This window comes from Peromyscus leucopus, chromosome 5 (genome assembly GCF_004664715.2).
Source record: "Peromyscus leucopus breed LL Stock chromosome 5, UCI_PerLeu_2.1, whole genome shotgun sequence".
Lineage (NCBI taxonomy): Eukaryota > Metazoa > Chordata > Mammalia > Rodentia > Cricetidae > Peromyscus > Peromyscus leucopus.
The window spans coordinates 72074326-72096889 of NC_051067.1; the positions used below are offsets into that span (position 1 = coordinate 72074326).

The 22564-nt window shown below is 40.1% G+C and overlaps 1 protein-coding gene across 1 annotated transcript in view; it reads right to left on the reverse strand.

Annotated features, from left to right (window-relative positions):
• Positions 1-22564, reverse strand: part of C5H10orf67 (chromosome 5 C10orf67 homolog) — a 115464-nt gene that overhangs the window by 13664 nt on the left and 79236 nt on the right. The window contains exons 14-16 of the mRNA XM_037206000.1: positions 19524-19611; positions 14970-15050; positions 14824-14884 (exon numbers count right to left, since the gene is read on the reverse strand). Of these exons, the coding sequence (XP_037061895.1) occupies positions 14824-14884; positions 14970-15050; positions 19524-19611 (230 nt within the window). The remainder of the gene's footprint in view (positions 1-14823; positions 14885-14969; positions 15051-19523; positions 19612-22564) is intronic.

Here is a 22564-nt window from a genome sequence, read left to right on the forward strand (position 1 = left end):
CACTGGTTTATAATACAAAACAAGAACAATAGTAAGATAATAGTTGTCAGAACTATATCCACTGCAGATAAATTCAAGGTAATGAAATAGCCTGAAAATGACTTAAAATGTGTATTTATGTTCAATGAGATAATTGATATTGTCCATTAAAAACAAAAACAAAATTATGTCCAAATTATGACACGACAGCATATGAAAGAATAGATACAACAAAAAGCCAATTGAAAATCAAATGTCTTGGAAATATGAAAGTAAAGTTAGGGACTGAAACATGGTTTAAATTGGTACAGCTGAAGAGAGAATTAGAAAACTGGAAAACAGTATTGAAGCATACACTTATGTTTACAATAGTGAAACATAAAAATCATGTGGATTTGGAGACTGGAGAATAGATTGAGAGATGTTTCAGGGTAAAATAACTTAGAGTATGTTGCATGTTGAAAAAGCAATATTTGAAAAACAGCTGAGAATTTTCTATAAGTAAACAAACACATACATCATCTCATCTCAACCCCATTGTCTATAGTGACAGCAACTAATACAGAGCTGAATAGATCGTAGAGGTAATAAACACAGAGAATAATGAGTAAACCATAAAGAAGTGGAGAAAGCCCACAAACTATTGACAAATTGCCACCTAACTTCCCAGAACCCTGTGCAGTGGCTCAAAGGCACTGATAAAATGGCAAAGTATGGAGGGAAAATAGCTGCCTGGGATGGCTAATATCGCTTGTCAACACGAAAGAGTCTAGAGTTTCCTAGGAGATATGCCTCCAAGCACACCTGAGACCGACTGGAGATTTGGTGAACTGAGGTGTGTCACCCCCTCCCCCTTACCTACAGTGATACCATCGCATGGACTGAGTCAAGCGGAAGTGAGCTGATACCATTGTGTGGACCGAGTAAAGCGGAAGTGAGCTGATACCATTGTGTGGACCGAGTAAAGCGGAAGTGAGCCAAACACTGTTAGCACTCCTTTCTCCTTCAGCTCCCGTCAGCCCCGGCTTCCCTGACTTCCTTGCTGTGGTGAACTGTATGCCCAAACTGTGAGCCAAATAAACCCTTTGGCTCTTAAGTTTGCATCTTTCTGGGGGGAGGCATACTTTGTCACAGCAACAAGAGGAAACTAATACATTGCCAACCTAGGATTTCACATCTTGTTAAACTCCCACCAATAATGAGTTAAAAAATGCACATAGAATCTGCCATCACTAGACTCCCACTAAACAGGTTTTGAAGCAATGGCACTTTCAGCAGGCACAGATATTAAAATATACACATATGCCAATGTATTTATTTAAAGAAAATAAAGAGTACCTCAAGTTTTAAAAAGCAGAAAATGTTGTCAATTCAAAGGAAATAGTGAAAAGCACACTAGGAAGTAATATAAATTTCAGGAAATATAAAAGTAAGATGATAGAAGTATATACATGTCTGCTGTGGGATGTCTCTGTATGCTGTGAATACGTGTTGCTCCCATTGACTAATAAATAAAGCTGTTTTGGCCTATGACAAGAAAGCTTACAGTCAGGTAGGAAAATCCAAGAGAGAGAGAGAGAGAGAGAGAGAGAGAGAGAGAGAGAGAGAGAGAGAAAGGCAGAGTGAGAGGAAGACGTGATCCAGCCACCCAAGAAGCAAGATGTGAAAGCACCGCTAATCCACGACGCCACGTGGCAAGACACAGACTAATAGGAATGGGTTGAATTAAGTTGAAAGAGCTAGTTAATAGAAGCCGGAGCCATAGGCCACGTAGTTTGAAATTAATATAAGCCTCTGTGTAATTATTTTATAAGCAGCTATAGGACCACAGGTGGGAGAGATCTGTCCCGACTGTGGGGCCTGGCGGGACCGAGAAACTTCCATCTCCACACGTCTATAAAAAAATCGCACTTCTAAACATAACATTCACCTATTGGAAAGTAGTCCTGAGGGCTGGGAAGACAGCTCATTGGTGGAGTACTTGCCTTATGAGCCCGAGGACAAGAGTTGGATGCAAACAACTCATGTGAGACACTGAGTTTTTTTTTTTTTTTTTTTTTGGTTTTTCGAGACAGGGTTTCTCTGTGTAGCTTTGCGCCTTTTCCTGGAACTCACTTGGTAGTCCAGGCTGGCCTCGAACTCACAGAGATCCACCTGGCTCTGCCTTCCGAGTGCTGGGATTAAAGGCGTGCGCCACCACCGCCCGGCTTAACACTCTAAAGTTTATGGTCTCAAGCAGAAAAGATCTCTCAGAATAAATGCATGAAAAACAAGGAAAATTCTCAAAGAAAGAGAATCCGCTTAAATCTCTAAGACAAAGATGACATGTAATTTACTAATTTAGTGTTTCAATAATCGAGGAAACACTATAAAAGTTGGTAGCATCAACATTGTCAACATTTATAGCCTCTTTGTACTCTAGACCTAGAAAAGTAGGTTAGTACTGGTGTTAATTATAATTCACTGGCTAATTCCATCTAAATTTGTTGTTGCTTGAGACAGGGTCTCACTTTATACCCAAGGCTGTACCTCAAACTCACAGTGATTCTCCCATCTCACCTCCCAAGTGCTGGGATTATAGGTGTGTGCCCTTGCCCAGCCTATATAAACATGATGTTTATAGCCGTTAGTTAGAAACTAAAAGATGTTCTGTATCAGTTTTACATGCAGTTATATTTTAAAATACAAATTTGAGTGTGAATTTGACTAATCTTTAAAATTCTATTAACTATAGTTGAGAGTCTAGAATTGATATGTAAACTAACACCAACTTGCTGGATTTTAATTTTACATAGCTTAAAATTGCTTATCTTTTGTCTTAAGTTCCAATTTTTTTTTGTTCTTTTAAGCACATGTCTGACTTATTTTTATTTTATGTGCATTAGTGTTTTGCCTGCATGTGTGTCTGTGTGAGGGTGTTGAATCTCCTGGAACTAGAGTTACAGACACTTGTGAACTGTTATGTGGGTGCTGGGAATTAAACACAGGTCCTCTGGAAGAGCATAAGTGCTTTTAACTGCTGAGGCATCTCTCCAGCTCTTTGTGTGATTTAAATAACAAACAAACCATTTTTGTATTTAAAACAGATTCAGGTGCAACTAAACTAAACTTTTAATTGACATTTAGTCTTGCCAAGTGGTGGGAAAAAGACTTTGAAGAAACTGTCCTCAGGCCCCAAGTTTTAAAGGGTGAAAAGATCCTAATTTTTTTTTTTTATCAAATATATTATGGTTATTCTACTATTCTTCAAAAGCTTTCAAGAAACCTATTGGGTATTTCTTTCCCAGAAATCCCAGAAAATCAACTCTACAAGGTAATCTAGACTCCAGTATGGGTCTCCCCTGATGCAGATACTGATGTTTGAGCCTTCTCTTCCTGACAAGGTGCGTACACAGCCAGTTACTTTGAGGTTTTATCTATGGGATTCGTGTCTTTTGGGCTCATTAAGAACATTTCCAGAGATTACAATGTCAATAACACCTAATTACTGGGCTGTGAGAAAGGTCTGCTTGAGTACATAAGACCCGGAGGCTGTGTGGGGCACACAATGGGAGACTCACATCCCACATTTTATCACAGGGAAGTAGCAAACAAATTAATAATCTTACTTGTGCTCTCTTGGGATAATTACTACCATGTAAAAAACTGCTTTGAGATTTTGCAGATAGTGTGGTGTCCTGTTTTTTATTCCCCTTCTACTAGTCAGATTTTTTTTTCTCTTAAAACTAGCTATTGCATGACTGAAACCCTGTGGCTCTCTTTAGAACTCTCAGGACTTCATAACAAAGAAGTCACATGCAGCCTGCTTAGGCAGGTCTTCCTTGATCTAACATTGGTTTGATTATATGTTATTATTTTAATTCTCTTTCTCAAAGTCTTGTATGCACTAGCCTCGGTTTTACTTCAGTAAAACTTCAGTTTTACCCATGCCTGATGGAAAACTAGTTATTAGAGAAACAAAGGTGAAATCATTTTAATTTATGCACTTACTGCTTAGAGCCTTGTTCCTTTCACAAGGTAAATTAAAATATGGATCTGCCAGACTTGAGTCTCGGGTCATATCAGAAATGGCTTGTGAAGAGAAGCTAATGGGAGGATCAGCTCCATAGGTCTTCTAGGAGATTATTCTATTTAATCCTCTTAGTGAGTGCACCAGGTAGGGTTGTCTCTGCTCTTACACAGCAGAGGAAAGCCAGAGGAAGCTGCCCAGGGATTAAGGAGCAGAACTGAGATTGGAGCCTGAGTCTGTCAGCCTCCAAAGCACTGGCTCTTCCTGATGCATCACAAAATGTCTCCTGTATCTTGTCAAAACAAGACTGTACCTGGTCCTGTATGCATTTTTGGGTCAGAACCCAGCCTAGGGGTGCCTGGCACATGCTCTTGGGTCCCTTGATTGAATCCCCCAGTTCCACTGTCGGTATAACCATAAGAGTTTGCCAACCTTTGATGTACTCACGTGAGCCACTTGTTAAGTGAAGGAAATTGATAAGGAAAATCCTACCTCTGGGGTGCTTGTGAGAATTAGAGTTAACACCTGAAAAGCATCTAGAATATTACCTCTTCCTACTATATGTCAGCTGTATATACTTTTAACGAGTCTCCTGTGGTGTGAAAGTACAGCCTAGGAACTTAAATCTTTGATGTGGCTTAGAACGCTGTAACGGAGACGGTTATTGTTTTCATGTTCAATGGGGCACTTTAGATCTTAATATTGATTTGAATATTTTGAACAATAACAAAAAATATAAACCAGTGACTTCAAAGAGTCTAATTTCCAGGGGCTGCAGACTTGAGTGACTGGTTAAGAGCCCTTGCTCAGCACACACAAAGATCTGAGTTCAGATCCAAAGCATCAGGCAAAAAACTAGGCATGGCTGCATGTGCCTGTAATGCCAGCATTAGTAGAGACAGGTGGATCCTGAGAAATTACTGACCATCCAGCATAGCCCAAAAGACAAGCCTCCAGTCCCATGAGACACCCTGTCTCACTGCAATAAATCAGAGTGAGAGGGAAAGACATTTGATGCCCTGCTCTGGCCTCTGAGTGTCCATACATATATCATACACTCACGTGCATGCAACACACACACACACACACACACACACACACACACACACACACACACACACAAAGGGAGAGAGGAGAGAGAGAGAGAGAGAGAGAGAGAGAGAGAGAGAGAGAGAGAGAGAGAGGCAGACAGAGAGACAGAGACAGATAGAGACAGAGGGACACAGAGAGAGTTCCATTTATAATCCACTGCCAGATACATGACTGTGAACACCTCTCTTCATGGTATAGAAAGTGATAAAAATTTGCTTATAGTTTAGACACATTAACTTTATATCTAACACCACATTAATATTTGTGAATTAGTGCTTTAAAATACTAGTAACATATTAAATTATTTTCTAGGAGCCACAAAGGTTATTTCCTTAACCCTACAAAGTAGATGGGGAGCTTGGAATGATTTGCTTGGTGGTGACAATGTGGTCCTTTGACATTTTGTCAAGGATACTATCCATCCACAAGCTACTGCCTCTAAAATCTGCATTCTATTGAGGAGACTTATCCACTTCTCAAATTATTAAATTAGTTATTTAGCTTTCTTTCTTACGTTCATTTGTTTGTCTTCATTCATTAAAAGCGGGAATTTTGATTTTAGTAAATTTTGGCTCATCTGGAACTAACTAGCCAGAAATGTTGGTTAACTGAGTTATTTCCCAGCATTATCTTCAGAGAGAGGAAGAGTATAACGTGTGAATGCTTTGTCAGAGATCTGCTTCTTTTCCTTTTGTACAGCGGCATTATGGTGCAAACATTTTTCATGGTGTAGATTAATAGCTAGAATCATCAGCTTTATGGTTATCTGAAAACTGATAGTCATATAAAGCATTTATATTTAGTCTGATTTGTATGACAAAAAGTGAAATAATGACTCTGGAGGACTTGTGGCAGACTAGGTGGAGATAATTCTGCATTTTGCATTTCCAAGATGAGGAAGGCACGGGTCTTTGTTTCAGCTGCTTTACCATGTACAGTCATTTGTGCTATTAATACTTTAAGTGGGCCCTTGAAAAATATTTTTTTTTTTTGGTCTCTGGAAAGTCAATTAAGATTACATAGAGGCTGGGTGGTGGTGGCACACACCTTTAATCCCAGCACTTGGGAGGCAGAGGCAGGCGGATCTCTGTGAGTTCGAGGCCAGCCTGGTCTACCAAGTGAGTTCCAGGAAAGGCGCAAAGCTACACAGAGAAACCCTGTCTTGAAAAACCAAAAAAAAAAAAAAAAAAAGAAAAAGATTACATAGAGATGTGTGTGTGTGTGTGTGTGTGTGTGTGTGTGTGTGTGTGATCTAGCACCTTGAGAATGCAAGGCAGAGGCTCTCTACTGAGCTTTAGCTCCAGACCTGGAAAGTCACTGTGGATGCAATGTCCTCAACTGGATTATTTGGGAATGCACTGCTGAGCCTACAGTTTCCTAATTCAAACTTCAGGTCAACAACAAACTCTAAATTTACCAATCCATATTTTTTTTGATAAGCCACAAGCACATTTAGTTATTTTAGAAATAACTTACCATATAAGGTGGGATTTGCAATTTAACAGATCTAATTCATTATTTAAATTCTGACATCTTTAACCATTGCTGTTTCCTAATCTATGGAGTCCAATCTGAGCATGGCTGTAATCTACTGTCAGTCCTGAGGAGGTGTCCATCACTGTGATTGCTCAAGGATTCCTTTGTCCCTAGGAAGACAACCACTAACCCGATATCAGAGGTGGAAACAACCACAGGAAGCTTCCCCACCGCACAGATGCCCAGGAAAAGACACCCTTCACACTTTCTGCAGAGGCCAGGATTTAAGCTCTAACCACATGCTTTCCCCTTGCAGAAAGTTTCATTAAAGTTTTATAGTCTACTTTTTTTTTTGTGTGTGTGATATGTATTTTTTATTTTACAATACCATTCAATTCTACATATCAGCCATGGGTTCCCCTATTCTCCCCCCTCCCACGCCCTCCCCTTACCCCCAGCCCACCGTCCATTCCCACCTCCTCCAGGACAAGTCCTCCCCCGAGGACTGTGATCAACTTGGTAGACTCAGTCCAGGGAGGTCCAGTCCCTTCCTCCCAGACTAAGCCAAGTGTCCCTGCATAAGTTCCTGGTTTCAAACAGCCAATTCATGCATTGAGCACAGGACTTGGTCCCACTGCCTAGATGCCTCCCAAACTGATCAAGCCAATCAACTGTCTCACCTATTCAGAGGGCCTGATCCAGCTGGGAGCCCCTCAGCCTTTGGTTCATAGTTCATGTGTTTCTATTCATTTGGCTATTTTTTTTCAATAATTGAGTAAAACTGAAATTTATTATAAGCCACAGTCGTCCTAGGGACCTGCATGCTATATATATATATATATATATATATATATATATATATATATATAGCCTTTATGGTTCTATGGGTTGTGGTCTGATTGTTCATTTTATATCTAGAATCCACCAATGAGTGAGTACATACCATAACTGTCTTTCTGGGTTTGGGTTACCTCACTCAGGATGATTTTTTCTAGTTCCATCCATTTGCCTGCAAATTTCATGCTTTCATTGTTTTTCTCTGCTGAGTAGTACTCCATTGTGTATATGTACCACATTTTTTTCATCCATTCTTCCGTTGATGGGCATCTAGGCTGTTTCCAGGTTCTGGCTATTACAAATAGTGCTGCTATGAACATAGATGAGCATGTATCTTTATGGTATGTATCAGCATTCTTTGGGTATATGCCAAGAGTGGTATGGCTGGGTCTTGAGGTAGTTCGATTCCTAATTTTCTGAGAAACCGCCATACTGATTTCCACAGTGGTTGTACAAGTTTACATTCCCACCAACAGTGGAGGAGTGTTCCCTTTGCTCCACATCCTCTCCAACATTGGTTGTCATTGGTGTTTTTGATCTTAGCCATTCTAACAGGTGTAAGGTGGTATCTCAGAGTCGTTTTGATTTGCATTTCTCTGATGATTAAGGATGTTGAGCATTTCTTTAAATGTCTTTCAGCCATTTGTAGTTCTTGTTTTGTGAATTCTCTGTTTAGCTCTTTAGCCCATTTTTTAATTGGACTGTTCAGTGCTTTGATGTCTAGTTTCTTGAGTTCTTTATATATTGTGGAGATCAATCCTCTGTCAGATGTGGGGTTGGTGAAGATCTTTTCCCAATCTGTTGGCTGTCTTTTTGTCTTATTGACTGTGTCTTTTGCCCTGCAAAAGCTTCTCAGTTTTGAGAGGTCCCATTTATTAATGGTTGTGCTCAGGGTCTGTGCTGTCGGTATTTTATTTAGGAAATGGTCTCCAGTGCCAATGCGTTCAAGAGTGCTTCCTATTTTCTTTTCTATTAAGTTTAGTGTAACTGGATTTATGTTTAGGTCTTTGATCCACTTGGACTTGAGTTTTGTGCATGGTGACAGATATGGATCTATTTGTAATCTTTTACATATTGACATCCAGTTATGCCAGCACCATTTGTTGAAGATACTTTCTTTGTTCCATTGTATAGTTTTGGCTCCTTTGTCAAAAACCAGGTGTTCATATGTGCATGGATTAATGTCAGGGTCTTCAATTCGATTCCATTGGTCCGTATGTCTGTTTTTATACCAGTACCAAGCTGTTTTTATTACTATGGCTCTATAGTAGAGTTTGAGGTCCGGGATGGTGATGCCTCCAAGGGTTGCTTTATCATATAGGATTCTTTTAGCTATCCTGGGTCTTTTGTTTTTCCATATAAAGTTGAGTATTTTTCTTTCCAAGTCTGTGAAGAATTGTGTTGGGATTTTGATGGGGATTGCATTGAATCTGTAGATTGCTTTTGGTAAGATTGCCATTTTTACTATGTTAATCCTACCTACCCATGAGCATGGGAGATCCTTCCATTTTCTGATATCTTCTTCAATTTCTTTCTTTAGAGATTTAAAGTTCTTATCAAAAAGGTCTTTCACTTGTTTAGTTAGTGTTATCCCAAGGTATTTTATATTATTTGTGGCTATTGTAAAGGGTGATGTTTCTCTGACTTCTTTCTCAGCCCTTTTATCATTTGTGTATAGGAGGGCTACTGATTTTTTTGAGTTGATCTTGTATCCTGCCACTTTACTGAAGGAGTTTATCAGCTGTAGAAGTTCCCTGGTAGAGTTTTTGGGGTCACTTATGTATACTATCATATCATCTGCAAATAGTGAAAGTTTGACTTCTTCCTTGCCAATTTGTATCCCTTTGATCTCCTTTTCTTGTCTTATTGCTCTAGCTAGAACTTCTAGTACTATATTGAATAAATATGGGGAGAGTGGACAGCCTTGTCTTGTTCCTGAATTTAGTGGTATCGCTTTGAGTTTCTCTCCATTTAATTTGATGTTTGCTGTTGGCTTGCTATAAATTGCTTTTATTATGTTTAGAAATGTTCCTTGTATTCCTATTCTTTCTAAGACCTTTATCATGAAGGGGTGTTGGATTTTGTCAAAGGCTTTTTCAGCATCTAGGGAGATGATCATGTGGTTTTTTTTCTTTCAGTTTGTTTATATGGTGTATTACATTGACTGATTTCCGTATGTTGAACCATCCTTGCATCCCTGGGATGAATCCTACTTGGTCGTGATGGATGATTGTTTTGATGTATTCTTGGATTCGGTTTGCCAATATTTTGTTGAGTATTTTTGCATCAATGTTCATGAGGGAGATTGGTCTGTAGTTCTCTTTCTTTGTTGCATCTTTGTGTGGTTTGGGTATCAGGGTAATTGTAGCCTCATAAAAAGAGTTTGGTAGTGTTCCTTCTGTTTCTATTGTGTGGAACACTTTGAAGAGGATTGGTATTAGTTCTACTTTGAAAGTCTGGTAGAATTTTGCACTGAAACCATCTGGTCCTGGGCTTTTTTTAGTTGGGAGACTTTTGATGACTGTTTCTATTTCTTTAGGGGTTATTGGTCTATTTAAATGGTTTATCTGGTCTTGATTTAATTTTGGTATTTGGTATTTATCCAGAAAATTGTCCATTTCTTCCTGGTTTTCCATTTTTGTGGAGTACAGGTTTTTGAAGTATGATCTGATGATTCTCTGGATTTCCTCATTGTCTGTTGTTATGTCTCCCTTTTCATTTCTGATTTTGTGAATTTGGGTGCTCTCTCTTTGCCTTTTGGTTAATTTGGCTAGTGGTTTGTCTATCTTGTTGATTTTTTCAAAGAACCAACTCTTTGTTTCATTGATTTTTTGTATTGTTCTCTTGTTTTCTATTTCGTTGATTTCAGCCCTCAATTTGATTATTTCCTGGCGTCTATTTCTCCTGGGTGAGTTTGTTTCTTTTTGTTCTAGAGCTTTCAGTTGTGCTGTTAATTCCTTGGTATGGGATTGCTCCATCTTCTTTATGTGTGCATTTAGAGCTATGAATTTTCCTCTTAGCACTGCTTTCATAGTGTCCCATAAGTTTGGGTATGTTGTACTTTCATTTTCATTGAATTCTAGGAACTCTTTAATTTCTGTCTTTATTTCTTCCTTGACCCATTGATGTTTCAGGTGGGCATTATTCAGTTTCCATGAGTTTGTGGGTTTTCTATAATTTTTGTTGTTATTGAGTTCTAATTTTAAGGCATGGTGGTCTGATAAGATACAGGAGGTTATTCCAATTTTTTTGTATCTGTTGAGATTTGTTTTGTGTCCAAGCATGTGGTCAATTTTTGAGAAGGTTCCATGGGGTGCTGAGAAGAAGGTATATTCTTTTGTGTTAGGATGGAATATTCTGTAGATATCTATTAGGTCCATTTGAGTCATAACATCTGTTAGGTCCTTTATTTCTTTGTTAAGTTTCAGTCTGGTAGATCTATCTTTTGGTGAGAGTGGTGTGTTAAAATCTCCCACTACTAATGTGTGGGGTTTGATGTGCGTTTTAAACTTTAGTAGTGTTTCTTTTATGAATGTGGGTGCTTTTGTATTTGGAGCATAAATGTTTAGAATCGAGACTTCATCTTGGTGGATTTTTCCCGTGATGAATATGTAATGTCCATCCTGGTCTCTTTTGATTGATTTTAGTTTGAAGTCTATTTTATTAGATATTAGGATAGCTACACCAGCTTGTTTCTTAGGTCCATTTGCTTGGAAAACATTTTCCCAGCCCTTTACTCGGAGGTAGTGTCTGTCTTTGGAGTTAAGGTGTGTTTCTTGTATGCAGCATATGGATGGGTCCTGTTTTCTTATCCATTCTGTTAGCCTGTGTCTTTTTATAGGTGAGTTGAGACCATTGATATTGATGGATATTAATGACCAGTGATTGTTAATTCCTGTTATTTTTTTGGTTGTGTTGTGTTGTCCTTCTGTGGTGTATGTTGGTGTAGGATTATCTATTGCTTGATTTTTCATGGATGTGTTTAGCTTCTTTGGGTTGAATTTTCCCTTCTAGTGCTTTCTGTAGGGCTGGGTTTGTGGACAGGTATTGATTAAATCTGGTTTTATCCTAGAATATTTTGTTTACTCCGCCTATGGTGATTGAGAGTTTTGCTGGGTATAATAGTCTGGGTTGGCATCTGTGGTCTCTTAGTGTCTGCATGAGGTTTGTCCATGATCTTCTAGCTTTCATAGTCTCTATTGAGTAGTCTGGTGTTATTCTGATGGGTTTGCCTTTATATGTTACTTGGTCCTTTTCCTTTGCAGCTCTTAATATTTTTTCTTTATTCTGTGTGTTTAGTGTTTTGATTATTATGTGGTGAGGGGACTTTTTTTTTGGATCCAGCCTATTCGGTGTTCTGTAAGCTTCTTGTATCTTCATAGGTATTTCTTTCATTAGGTTAGGAAAGTTTTCTTCTATGATTTTGTTGAATATATTTTCTGTGCCTTTGAGTTGGTATTCTTCTCCTTCTTCTATCCCTATTATTCTTAGGTTTGGTCTTTTCATGGTGTCCCAAATTTCCTGGACGTTTTGTGTTAGGACTTTTTTGTCTTTATTGTTTTCTTTGACTGACGAATCTATTTTCTCTATCATGTCTTCAGAGTCAGAGATTCTCTGTTCCATTTCTTGCAATCGGTTGGTTATGCTTGTTTCTGTAGTTCCTGTTCGTTTTGTCAGGGTTTCTATTTCCAGCATTCCCTCAGCATGTGTTTTCTTTATTGTCTCAAATTCATTTTTCAGATCTTGGAATGTTTCTTTCATCTGTTTAATTGCTTTTTCTTGGCTTGATTTGATTTCTTCCCATTTTTTGTTCGTTTTTTCTTCCATTTCTTTAAGGGAGTTTTTTATTTCCTCTTTAATGGAGTTTTTCATTTCCTCTTTAAGGGAAGTTTTTATTTCCTCTTTAAGGGAGTTTTTTATTTCCTCTTTAAGGAAAGTTTTTATTTCCTCTTTAAGGTAGTTTTTCAATTCCTCTTTAAGGAAAGTTTTTATTTCCTCATTGAGGGAATGTTTTATTTCTTCTTTAAGGGCCTCTATCATCTTCTTAATGTCATTTTTAGGGTTGATTTCTTCTGTTTCTTCTGTCATGGTATGTTTAGGTCTTGCAGGTGTAGAATCACTAGGTTCTGATGTTGCCATATAGGTCTTTATGTTGTTGCCTGTATTTTTGCACTGGCGTCTACTCATCTCTTCCTCTGTGAGGTGCAGGTGGTGTCTGTGTCTGAGAGTGCCTCTCTTGTTCTAATTTTTAGTCTTGGTTTAGTAGTGGTTCTTGGTTAAATTGGTGCTATTGGGCTATTTCTTCAGGGGCAGCTGATTTCGATCGGTGAATTATATACTTATGATTCTGGTGATCTGGTTTGGTGTCTGGATAGCGCCTTCTTCTGTGTTCCCAGGTCACGTTTTGTTCATTTGTCAACTCCTCAGCTGATCTTGATTCCTCAGACTTTAAACTGTAGGCATCTGAATCCTCTCCCAGATGGGTTTCAGCTGAGCAGGGTAGTCTCACCAACACCTCCAAATTGTTGGGTTTCATAGGATCAGCAGCTGGGCCCTGGGTTGTTCTCAGACGGAGTGTTCAGATTCGTTCTGGTTCTGACCCACCGAGATAGCTTCTTCCCCAGATGTTGGGGTTAGGGGCGTCCCTGTTCTGCGTCTGCTTGTCTCCGTCCCTGGGCCTGTTTACCTCTGCAGTCCGCCACCGGGCCTGTATGTCCCTGTCAGCTGCCGCTGGGCCTGTCTGCCTCTGGAGGCCGCCACCGGGCCTGAATGTCTCTGCAGGCTGCAGCCGGGACTGAATGTCCCTGTCGGCCGCTGCCGCCGGGACTGAATGTCCCTGTTGGCCGCTGCCACCGGGCCCGTTTACCTCAGCGGGCCGCTGCTGGGCCCGTCTACCTCCACAGGCCGCCACCACAGGCCTACCTGCGTCTGCTTGTCTCTGCCGCTGGGCCTGTCTACCCCTGTGGGCCGCCGCTGGGCCTGAATGTCTCTGCCGGCTGCCGCCGGGCCTGAATGTCCCTGTCGGCCGCTGCCGCCGGGTCCGTTTACCTCAGAGGGCTGCTGCTGGGCCCGTCTACCTCTGTGGGCTGCCGCTGGGCCTGAATGTCTCTGCCGGCTGCCGCCGGGTCTGAGTATCCCTGTCGGCTGCCACCGCTGGGCCCGTCTACCTCCACGGGCCCCCGCCGCAGGCCTACCTGCGTCTGCTTGTCTCTGCTGCCGGGCCTGTCTACCTCTGTGGGCTGCCGCTGGGCCTGAATGTCTCTGCCGGCTGCCGCCGGGCCTGAATATCCCTGTCGGCCGCTGCCGCCGGTCCCGTTTACCTCAGAGGGCTGCTGCTGGGCCCGTCTACCTCCACAGGCCGCCGCAGGCCTACCTGCGTCTGCTTGTCTCTGCCGCCGGGCCTGTCTACCTCTGTGGGCCGCCGCTGGGCCTGAATGTCTCTGCCGGCTGCCGCCGGGCCTGAATGTCCTATAGTCTACTTTTAAAGATGTCCAGATATGCCAAATGAATCACTCATTCAATGATCAGTCATAATCAATGCTCATAATTCAAAAATAACAATGCTATATTTTGTTAATTCTACTTGCTTACTATGCTCCATAAATTTATAAGCTTTAAATAATGAATTATCTTTTCCCAATCCTGGAGATTGAGCCTGGGATCTCATATTCACTAAGAAAGCACTGTACCACTGAGATCCACCATCTGGGTACATATATCTGCCCTCACCCTGAATACTCTTACGTAGATTTATTTTGGTTTCCAAGGTCAGAGAAAAGTTTTACAGATTCATATAGACAAAATAAGTTTTAGTGTAAAAAACACATCTAATTTAGTGTAAAAAAACCCACATCTTTAGGGATCGATCAAAGAGAAATTTGCAAAAAACAGTCTTATTTTTTCTGCTAATTACTAGATTGGATAAATAGACATTTAACTAGAAATTCAGGATTTGGTTTTTAGATTTTTTTCCATTCTTTTTTTTTTTTTTTTTTTTTTTTTTTGCAGTCTAGTTAAAAGAAGTGAAATTTTAACTGAGATAGTTTCTGAGTTTGAAGAAAGACAAAATTCATTTTCAACTAGCAGCAGTCAGAATCCAGAAATGCACAAAGTTTATAAATTGGCTGAAAAGTCCCACTTTCATCCATAATACCAAATACCTTAAGCTAAACAAGAAAAGCAAGATGGAGGGGGGACTTCGGTGAGGTTTTAGGCCAGCCTGGACTACAGATTGAGGCTGAGAAGAGGAGGAGGGAAGAGGGGGAGACATGAAGGTTAATTACTTTTGTGTACTCACTCTCTGTTCAAACATCTTTTCCTTAATAAGGAGTCTTATTGCTTTCCTTCGGTGCTGTGATGGATGCTGGGCCTCAGATATGTTAGGTTGGCATTATGAGAAACACCCCTACTCCCACTCCCCAGATTCTTACCTTTGGGCAAGTGTGCAAGGGACACCTCGTCATTGGACACATCCACATACTTGTGCTCCATCTGCATGTTAATCAAAAGTTTCATTACTGAGCTTCAATAATATTAACTGACTAAATATTTAATGGAGGAAAAACAATTGACCTACCATGGATGAGTGATAAACACTTGTAGGAGATGGTGTCTCTGACAAATTCATTGCAGAGTGTACATACAAAGGCTTCACTCTCTGAAAGACACAAGCAGCAGGTACTGTGGGTCAAGAGGAAATCACAGTCAAAGCAAAGGGATGTGGACGCTCTTTGTATTAGTCAGGTTTCTCTAGAGAAGCAGGACAGATATAGTGAATCTAAGTATATAAAATTTATTTAGTTTTTTTTTTTTTTTAGAGTGGTTTACAGATTATATAGTCTGACTATTCCAACAATGGCTTTCTCCATATGGAAAGTTCAAGAATCCAGTAGTTTTTCAGTCCAAGAGGCTGGATGTCTCAGCTGGTTTTTGGTACATGCTAGAATCCAAAAGAAATAGGCTGTAATGCCAGTGAAGGAATGAGCTTGCTAGCAAGATTGAGAGCAAGCAGGTAAAGAGCAAGCATCCTCTTCTTCCATGTCCTTTATATAGACTGCCATCAGATGGTGTGGTCCAGATTTAAGGTGGATCTTCCCACCTCAGAAGATCCAGATTTAGGGTGGCTCTTTCCACTTCAATGATTCAATCAGGAATCTCACAGGTGTAACCGCTGCTCGGCTTTTCGCTTTTCGTTAATTCCAGATGTAGTCAACTTGACAACCAAGAACAGTCATCACACTCTTTAACACCTCAACTATGACATGAAAACCCTGCTTCTAATTTCTTATTTGTTCAAATACAGATGGAGAAATCCTTTCCCGAATGGTGGTGTACACCTAGAGTCTCAGATACTCAAGTGGCTAAAGCAGGATTGTTTAAACCCAGACGTTTGAGACTAGGCTGGGTAATATAGAGATGCCCCAACTCAACAACATCAGCACCATCATCACCAACAAGTAGGAGCAAAGATTCACTGCTTTACTGAGGCTGTTTTGAAAGACAATTCAAGAAAGATATTCTCCTCAGTGTCTCTTCTGACTCTACTTTCTTTTAATTATCCCTTCATCTTGGGATTTTCTACAAGTTGGCCCTCCATGGACATAGCTCTATGTTTGCAGCTTCAAGTTACAGTCGAGAAAAAAACACTAAAAAAACCCCTTCTAAATTATTTCTGTAATGAACATGTATAGACATCATTTTCCTTGTCATTATTCCCTAAGCAATACAATATGGCAACCATCTACATAATACTAATTATGTAAATTATTCAATGCATAATATATTGCATTAGGTAGTACAAGTAATCTAGAGAGATTTAAAGTCTATGGAGGATTGTAAAACATTGCACTCAAGCACTAAGTCTTTCTAAAAATAATACAGATATTGAGCATCCAAGGACCTTGGTACCTCTGTGTGGTCCTTGAACTAATGCTCTTCAGATATGGAAGGGCATCACACAGTAACAGGTCAGAAGTCACAAGGTCACTTCCAATCCCAAATAGTTGCTGTAAGCTCCAGAAGTTTGCCAAGATCGCTAAGAATGGACTGGCAAAAAGGCAAGAGAAAAAACAAGTGAGAGGCTTTCTTCCAGAATTTCTGAAGCAGAAGCACATCTACATCACTGTGACCTGCTTGTGAGTAAATCAAGATGAGAGGGAGGTGTGGGTGACACAGTGAAAGGCGCCTTATGCATGCTCACCAGAAACAGTTTGAGGTCCACGTGCACTGCTTAGAATTTAGGTTTTTTCCCTCTTATTTCCTTATTCACTTTTGGTGAGTTGAGTATCTTTATTTTTATATTCGTGCACATGTATGTATTTACATGCATTTTTTCCTATACCCATAGCCTAATCTCATAAAGGGGTGTGGGATTAAATGTTTAATGGGGGAAAACCAATTGACCTACTATAGGTGAGTGAAAAACACTTGTTAGAAAACTCTGCCAGGTTTATGGTAGAGTGTACCATAATGGGGTGTGAGACTAGGGGGATAGAAAATGCATGTACAAGGATATGTGACCTCAGGAGATGAAGGCAGAAGACACTGGAAATGAATAGACTGTGAAGAGATCCAAGAGAATCATGAACATGGCGTGGAAAAATTACAACTAGTAAAACATGAGAGAAAATTAAAACCCAAATAAGCCCATCTCTTATATTCCTCAAAGTTGTCATACCAGTGGAAAATATAATCAAGGAGCTGGTAAGATGGCTCAGTGGATAAGAGCACTAGCTACTCTTTCAGAGAACTGAGTTTGGTTCCCAGCCCCCACGTGGCAGCTTACAGTCACCTGTATCTCTAGTTCTAGGTAACTCCACAGCCTTCTTGGGCAGTAGGCACACATATGGTTCATCTACACACATGCAGACAAGGCACTCATACACATAAAATATAAAAAATAAAGTATAATCAAGAATGCTGTCAGATGGAAGTCTAAGAAAAGATGGACACCATGTCTCCCATCCTGCAGCTCCCTTTTGCTTTGGGGACATTTGCCAAACTTAACTAATACATGTAAGAGTAGTCAAAGGCTCCTTTAACCCAGAGGTAGAGGACAAATCTCAGAATCCACTTAAAATGTGTGATTTAGCAAGACCCCTTGCTTGCTGATGACTCTGGAGTCTTAGTAACGCAAAGTGGGTGTATGTATAGGGCTGAGGGGAGAAGATGGCACCATAGATATAATGCATATAAAGCAAAGCTGTAGCAAGCCTGAAGTTTTTCCAGACATCTCTATCTGCTAGCTTGCCACAGGACATAGCACTAAAAGTTAAAGGATTTTTGTCATTGATTTATTTGCAGCAGATGTGATAAACCACTGGCTAAGGTGACTTAAGAAATATGATTTAACAAATAAAAGTTCCAGCGGTACATTTTTAAGGAATAGATACATTGATGCTAAGCGCCCTCAGAAAACACTAAACATGTCTGATGGAATGACACAGCCTTCTTGTGGGACTTTCTGTTCTGTTGGTCCAGCTGGTTAAACACCGAAGATGAGGATGATGCCAAGTGAATTTGCAAACTTCAGTGAGAAGAAGAAGGAGAAAAATACTGTGCATCTTCTTCTCTGTGTAGACTAGTTTGGGAATATTTCAGGAGACAAATCATTTTTTCTTTTTCTTCCTTCCTTCCTTTCTTTTCTTTTCTTTCTTCTTTCTTTTCTTTCTTCTTTCTTTTCTTTCTCTTTCTTTCTTTCTTTCTTTCTTTCTTTCTTTCTTTCTTTCTTTCTTTCTTTCTTTCTTTCATTCTACCTCTCTTTATTTTTTTTTTTTTTTGGTTTTTGAGACAGGGTTTCTCTGTGTAACAACCCTGGATGTCCTGGAACTTGCTTTGTGGACCAGGCTGGCCTCAAACTCACAGAGATCCACCTGCCTCTGCCTCCTGAGTGCTGGGATTAAAGACTTGCACCACCACTGCTCTGCTCAGGAGACAATTCTTAAAACCCTCAGGTTTCTAAATAGGTTTAGTTAAAAAATATTATCTTGACAGAATACTTCAGAATGCTTTGTCACAACTTAGACCTAGAAAATGGTCTTAAAGTGAAAAATGTTGAGAAGAATTGGAAAGAAATTTATTTTAGACTATAAGCCTCCTAAAGCAACACCCTATGGCCTGTTTCTTACACCCTGTTCTAAAAACAAAACAAAAAAAGCTTGACTTATCCAAATAAAACAGCGTGGCATCAGCAGTTTAAAGGGGTATCATGCTGACTGACTGGCTAGTAGAAATGGACCAGATATGTTTCTGCATTGGCCATCTTTCCTCTCATTAGCAGGACTCTCTCATTGAAACAGGATAAGTAAAAGTCTATTTTAGCGTTGGACTTGATCTACAGGTGTGCTATGCTATGGTCTGAATATGGTATATTGGGCCACCAAGGTTCACATCCCTAACATTCCACTAACACATGATGAGGTGGTGCCTCGTGGGAGGTCTTTATGTCACTCTGGGGTGTGCGCTCAGGTTGTTGTTCTTGTGCAACCATTGGGTTTTCACTAGATGGTAGTTGCATGGAGTAAGCCTGGATTCTCTTGTTCTCTCTGCTTCCTGGGTCAGGATGTGACCACTTGACTCTCCTGCCATTGCTGTTTGTCATGAAATGGTGCAGTCCTTGCCACCAGCCTATACAATGTTATCTGGACTTTGAGGCTACAACTGTGAGCTAAGTGAACTGCTTTGCTTCAAAGGTCTTAGTTATTTTGTCCTAGTGATGTAAATCTGGTAAGTACAGTTTTGAGTCTGAAAATGAATGACTTGGTGCTTACCTTCTTCCCTTTAGAAGTGACTGGGGACTTGAACTTGAGCTTTGATATTCCACAACATAGAACTTGTGGTCAAAGATGAACAAATGGGCAGATCCTTCTGCCCAGGAAGAGTATCCCATCCTCTGGGATTTGCACTGACTTCTATCACTGCTCAACCACCATGCTGCTTTGTAACAGCCTTATTTTCACACATCTAACATCTATTTCACACTAACTGAGCTCTTCGGGGCCCTTCACTTTGTTCTATGCCCTCAGTAGCTAGTAGAGTGACTGTTGTGTGTTATCGCTAGAGCCTAAAATGTGATAAGAATTCAATAAATATGTCTTTCATAGACACAGACACATGTATTCAAAGTACTTACAATGTAATTGAAGGAGGTGTCAGCAATCATTGCAAATTGCCGGAAAAGTGTGTGTCTAGTAAACATTTCATCCTTTAGAATATGGAAGCTGCAACAAAAGAAGCAACATAATAAGATGTATGAACATCATAGGATAAGACCAGTACTTATCATGTGGGTAGGGACCACATTAGAAATATTTTAAATGTTGCCAAGTAAAATGTTAATTTTAGCTTATTTCTTCTTCCTTAAAACAAAACAAAACAAAACAAAACAAAACCCTACATTTCCTAGCTCTGAAAAGCATAGCAGTAACAGCAATGACTACCCCTCCAGACTGTAGGTTCTCATGGAAATGAATGAGGGTATTTTTGAGAAATGGCTGTTTCTGGCTCTAAGGCAACAAATACCCAAGGAGAGTCTGAGATATGTTATTCTACTAGAAATCAAGGAAATCATCAAAGATTGGATCAAAACAGTGCGTTCTTCATCTTTGGAAGGCTCTCACCTACTTAAGATTGGAGAAATTAAACATCAGAAATAATAAGAATCACAACTTCTCACGTAGGAAATATTTAGCTTATTTTAATTGTGGATAGTGCAATGAGGAGATTCATTGTTAGTGATACATGAGTTGGGAGTGTGGCTGGATATGATTTTTCTAGTGATTGTAAGTGAATAAAAATATTGGGGCAGTATCTCGGTGATAGAACACTTGCCTAGCATGGGCAAGGCCCTTGGTTCCATCCTCAGCATCAGGGAAAAAAAAACAAAAAACAACAACAAAAACAAAACAGCTAATGACCTTTGAAATTTCTTCCTCTGTCCTCCCTTTTTGAACACGAAGGTTTATTAGTATTATTGACAGCTGTGTCAATACAATGCCCATCTCATTTTGCACTTGGGAGCAAAAGGTCTTGTCCACAGCTTCGGGAGTCCGTAAGAATGAATTTATAGCCAGAACCTCACTGATCCTGAATTTAGACAATGAGAATTGAGATTTGAGATATGAGTCTTAGAAAGTGTTGAGACTTGAGCTGACTCTGTGATGAGTAGGGTGAGGGGAGGAAGAGTTAAAGTGCCCTGGGATAGCACTTTGCATGCAGGACAGGCATGAACATCTGGGGGACAAAAGAGTGACCGTGGTGGACTTAATATTCCTCAACACCAAATGTCTATTCCTTCTCCATTCCCTCTTTGTAATATGTGTAGGTGTGCATGCCCATGTGCTGTGGATATCATTCTGTATAAATAAAACACTGATTGGCCAGTGGCCAGGCAGGAAGTATAGGCAGGACAAGGAGAGAGGAGAAATTCTGGGAAGTGGAAGGCTGAGTGAGAGAGACACTGCCAGCCACCACCATGACAAGCAGCATGTGAAGATGCTGGTAAGCCACGAGCCACGTGGCAAGGTATAGATTTATAGAAATGGGTTAATTTAAGATATAAGAACAGTTAGCAAGAAGCCTGCCACGGCCATACTGTTTGTAAATAATATAAGTGTCTGTGTGTTTATTTTATAAGTGAGCTGTCGGACTGCTGGGACTTGGCGGGACCCAGAGAGAAAACTCCAGCTACACCCATGTGCAGGTGTGCATGCCCATGTGCAAGCCCATGTATAGGTGTGCATGCCCATGTGCAGGTGTGCTCTGCTTCCCCTGCTCACACTTGGTAGCTAGGTACTGCCTGCTCCATTTTTCCATATATTTCAAGTGCAGTACCATTTCTTGTTTTTTTTACTCTCTCTGTGCTTGTGTGTGGACATGCACATGCCACATTGTGTGGAAGTCAGGAGACAACAACTATGGAAGTCATTTCTCTTCTTCCACCAGGAGGACTGCTGTGAGTTCAAGACCTGCCTGGACTTTAGAGTAATACCTTGTATCAGACAGCCAAAAATAAAAAGGATACACATTTCACAGAGCACAAGAGTCACCAGCAGATACATGGAACTGAACAGGAGAACAAAGAAGAATTTTCACCTGAGAAGGAGACTTGTGCTCACCATCTGGAATTGTTTCTGGTATTACGTGAGATCTTGGTTGCTAGCCAGTCCTAACTATTTCGGCATTGGGTGTAGGATTTTTATACATGATGTATATCATGTGTTTATGACATGTAGGGTAAATGTAGTGTTTTATTGCCCTGCAGAGCAAATTGCAATGTATTAATGTCATACATGAGCTTTAAGCTTGGCATATACTGACCCACATCAGTCCATCACTGCCCTTCACTATTAAGTTTCTTGAATGTTATTATGTGATATAATATAATTATGTGACAGCTAAGAAAATGTGGGTGGAAATTAAGTGAGGAAACAAGTGGACAGAAAATGCATTTTTAAATGTTCAGATGATAGGACAAAGGAAAGAAGAAGCATTTACTCTGCATAGCATTTATATTCAATGCAAAAATTAGATACTGTTATTCAGGATTTTAGTTTCTTCTTTCACTCCCTCCTCACTCTCTCCTCCTGGCCTTTCCTTCCATCCTTTCTTGTTCATGTTTTCTTAGACAGTGTTTCACTTATAGAGTAAAGGCTGTCTCTGAACTCCCTATGTAGCCAAGGCTAGCCTCACACTCTTAGCAATCCTCTTGTTCCATTCTTCCAAGTGCTAGGATTACAGGTATGTGTTACAATATCTGGTCCAGAATTTCACAGTTCCACTTTTGCCATTTAAAAAAAAAAGCAAACATAATTTTGGGAGAAGAAATTAAATGATTATGTGAGTAAAGTGTGGGTGAGAGATTAAGGAATTGTGGGTAAAGAACCTAGTATATGAAGCAATTTGTGAAGATGATGTAAACCACTTTTCATGATTATGTGCAAACTGCTGCTGAAGAAGATTCCTGGATAGGTCGAACTACATTCAGGATGGAAACAAAGAACTAGAGAATGGGAGTGTTGAATTCCTCTTTCTTTCTTTCTTTTTTAAGATTTATTTATTTATTATGTATACAGCATGTATGACTGCAGGTCAGAAGAGGGCACCAGATCTCATTACAGATGGTTGTGAGCCACCATATGGTTGCTGGGAATTGAACTCAGGACCTCTGGAAGT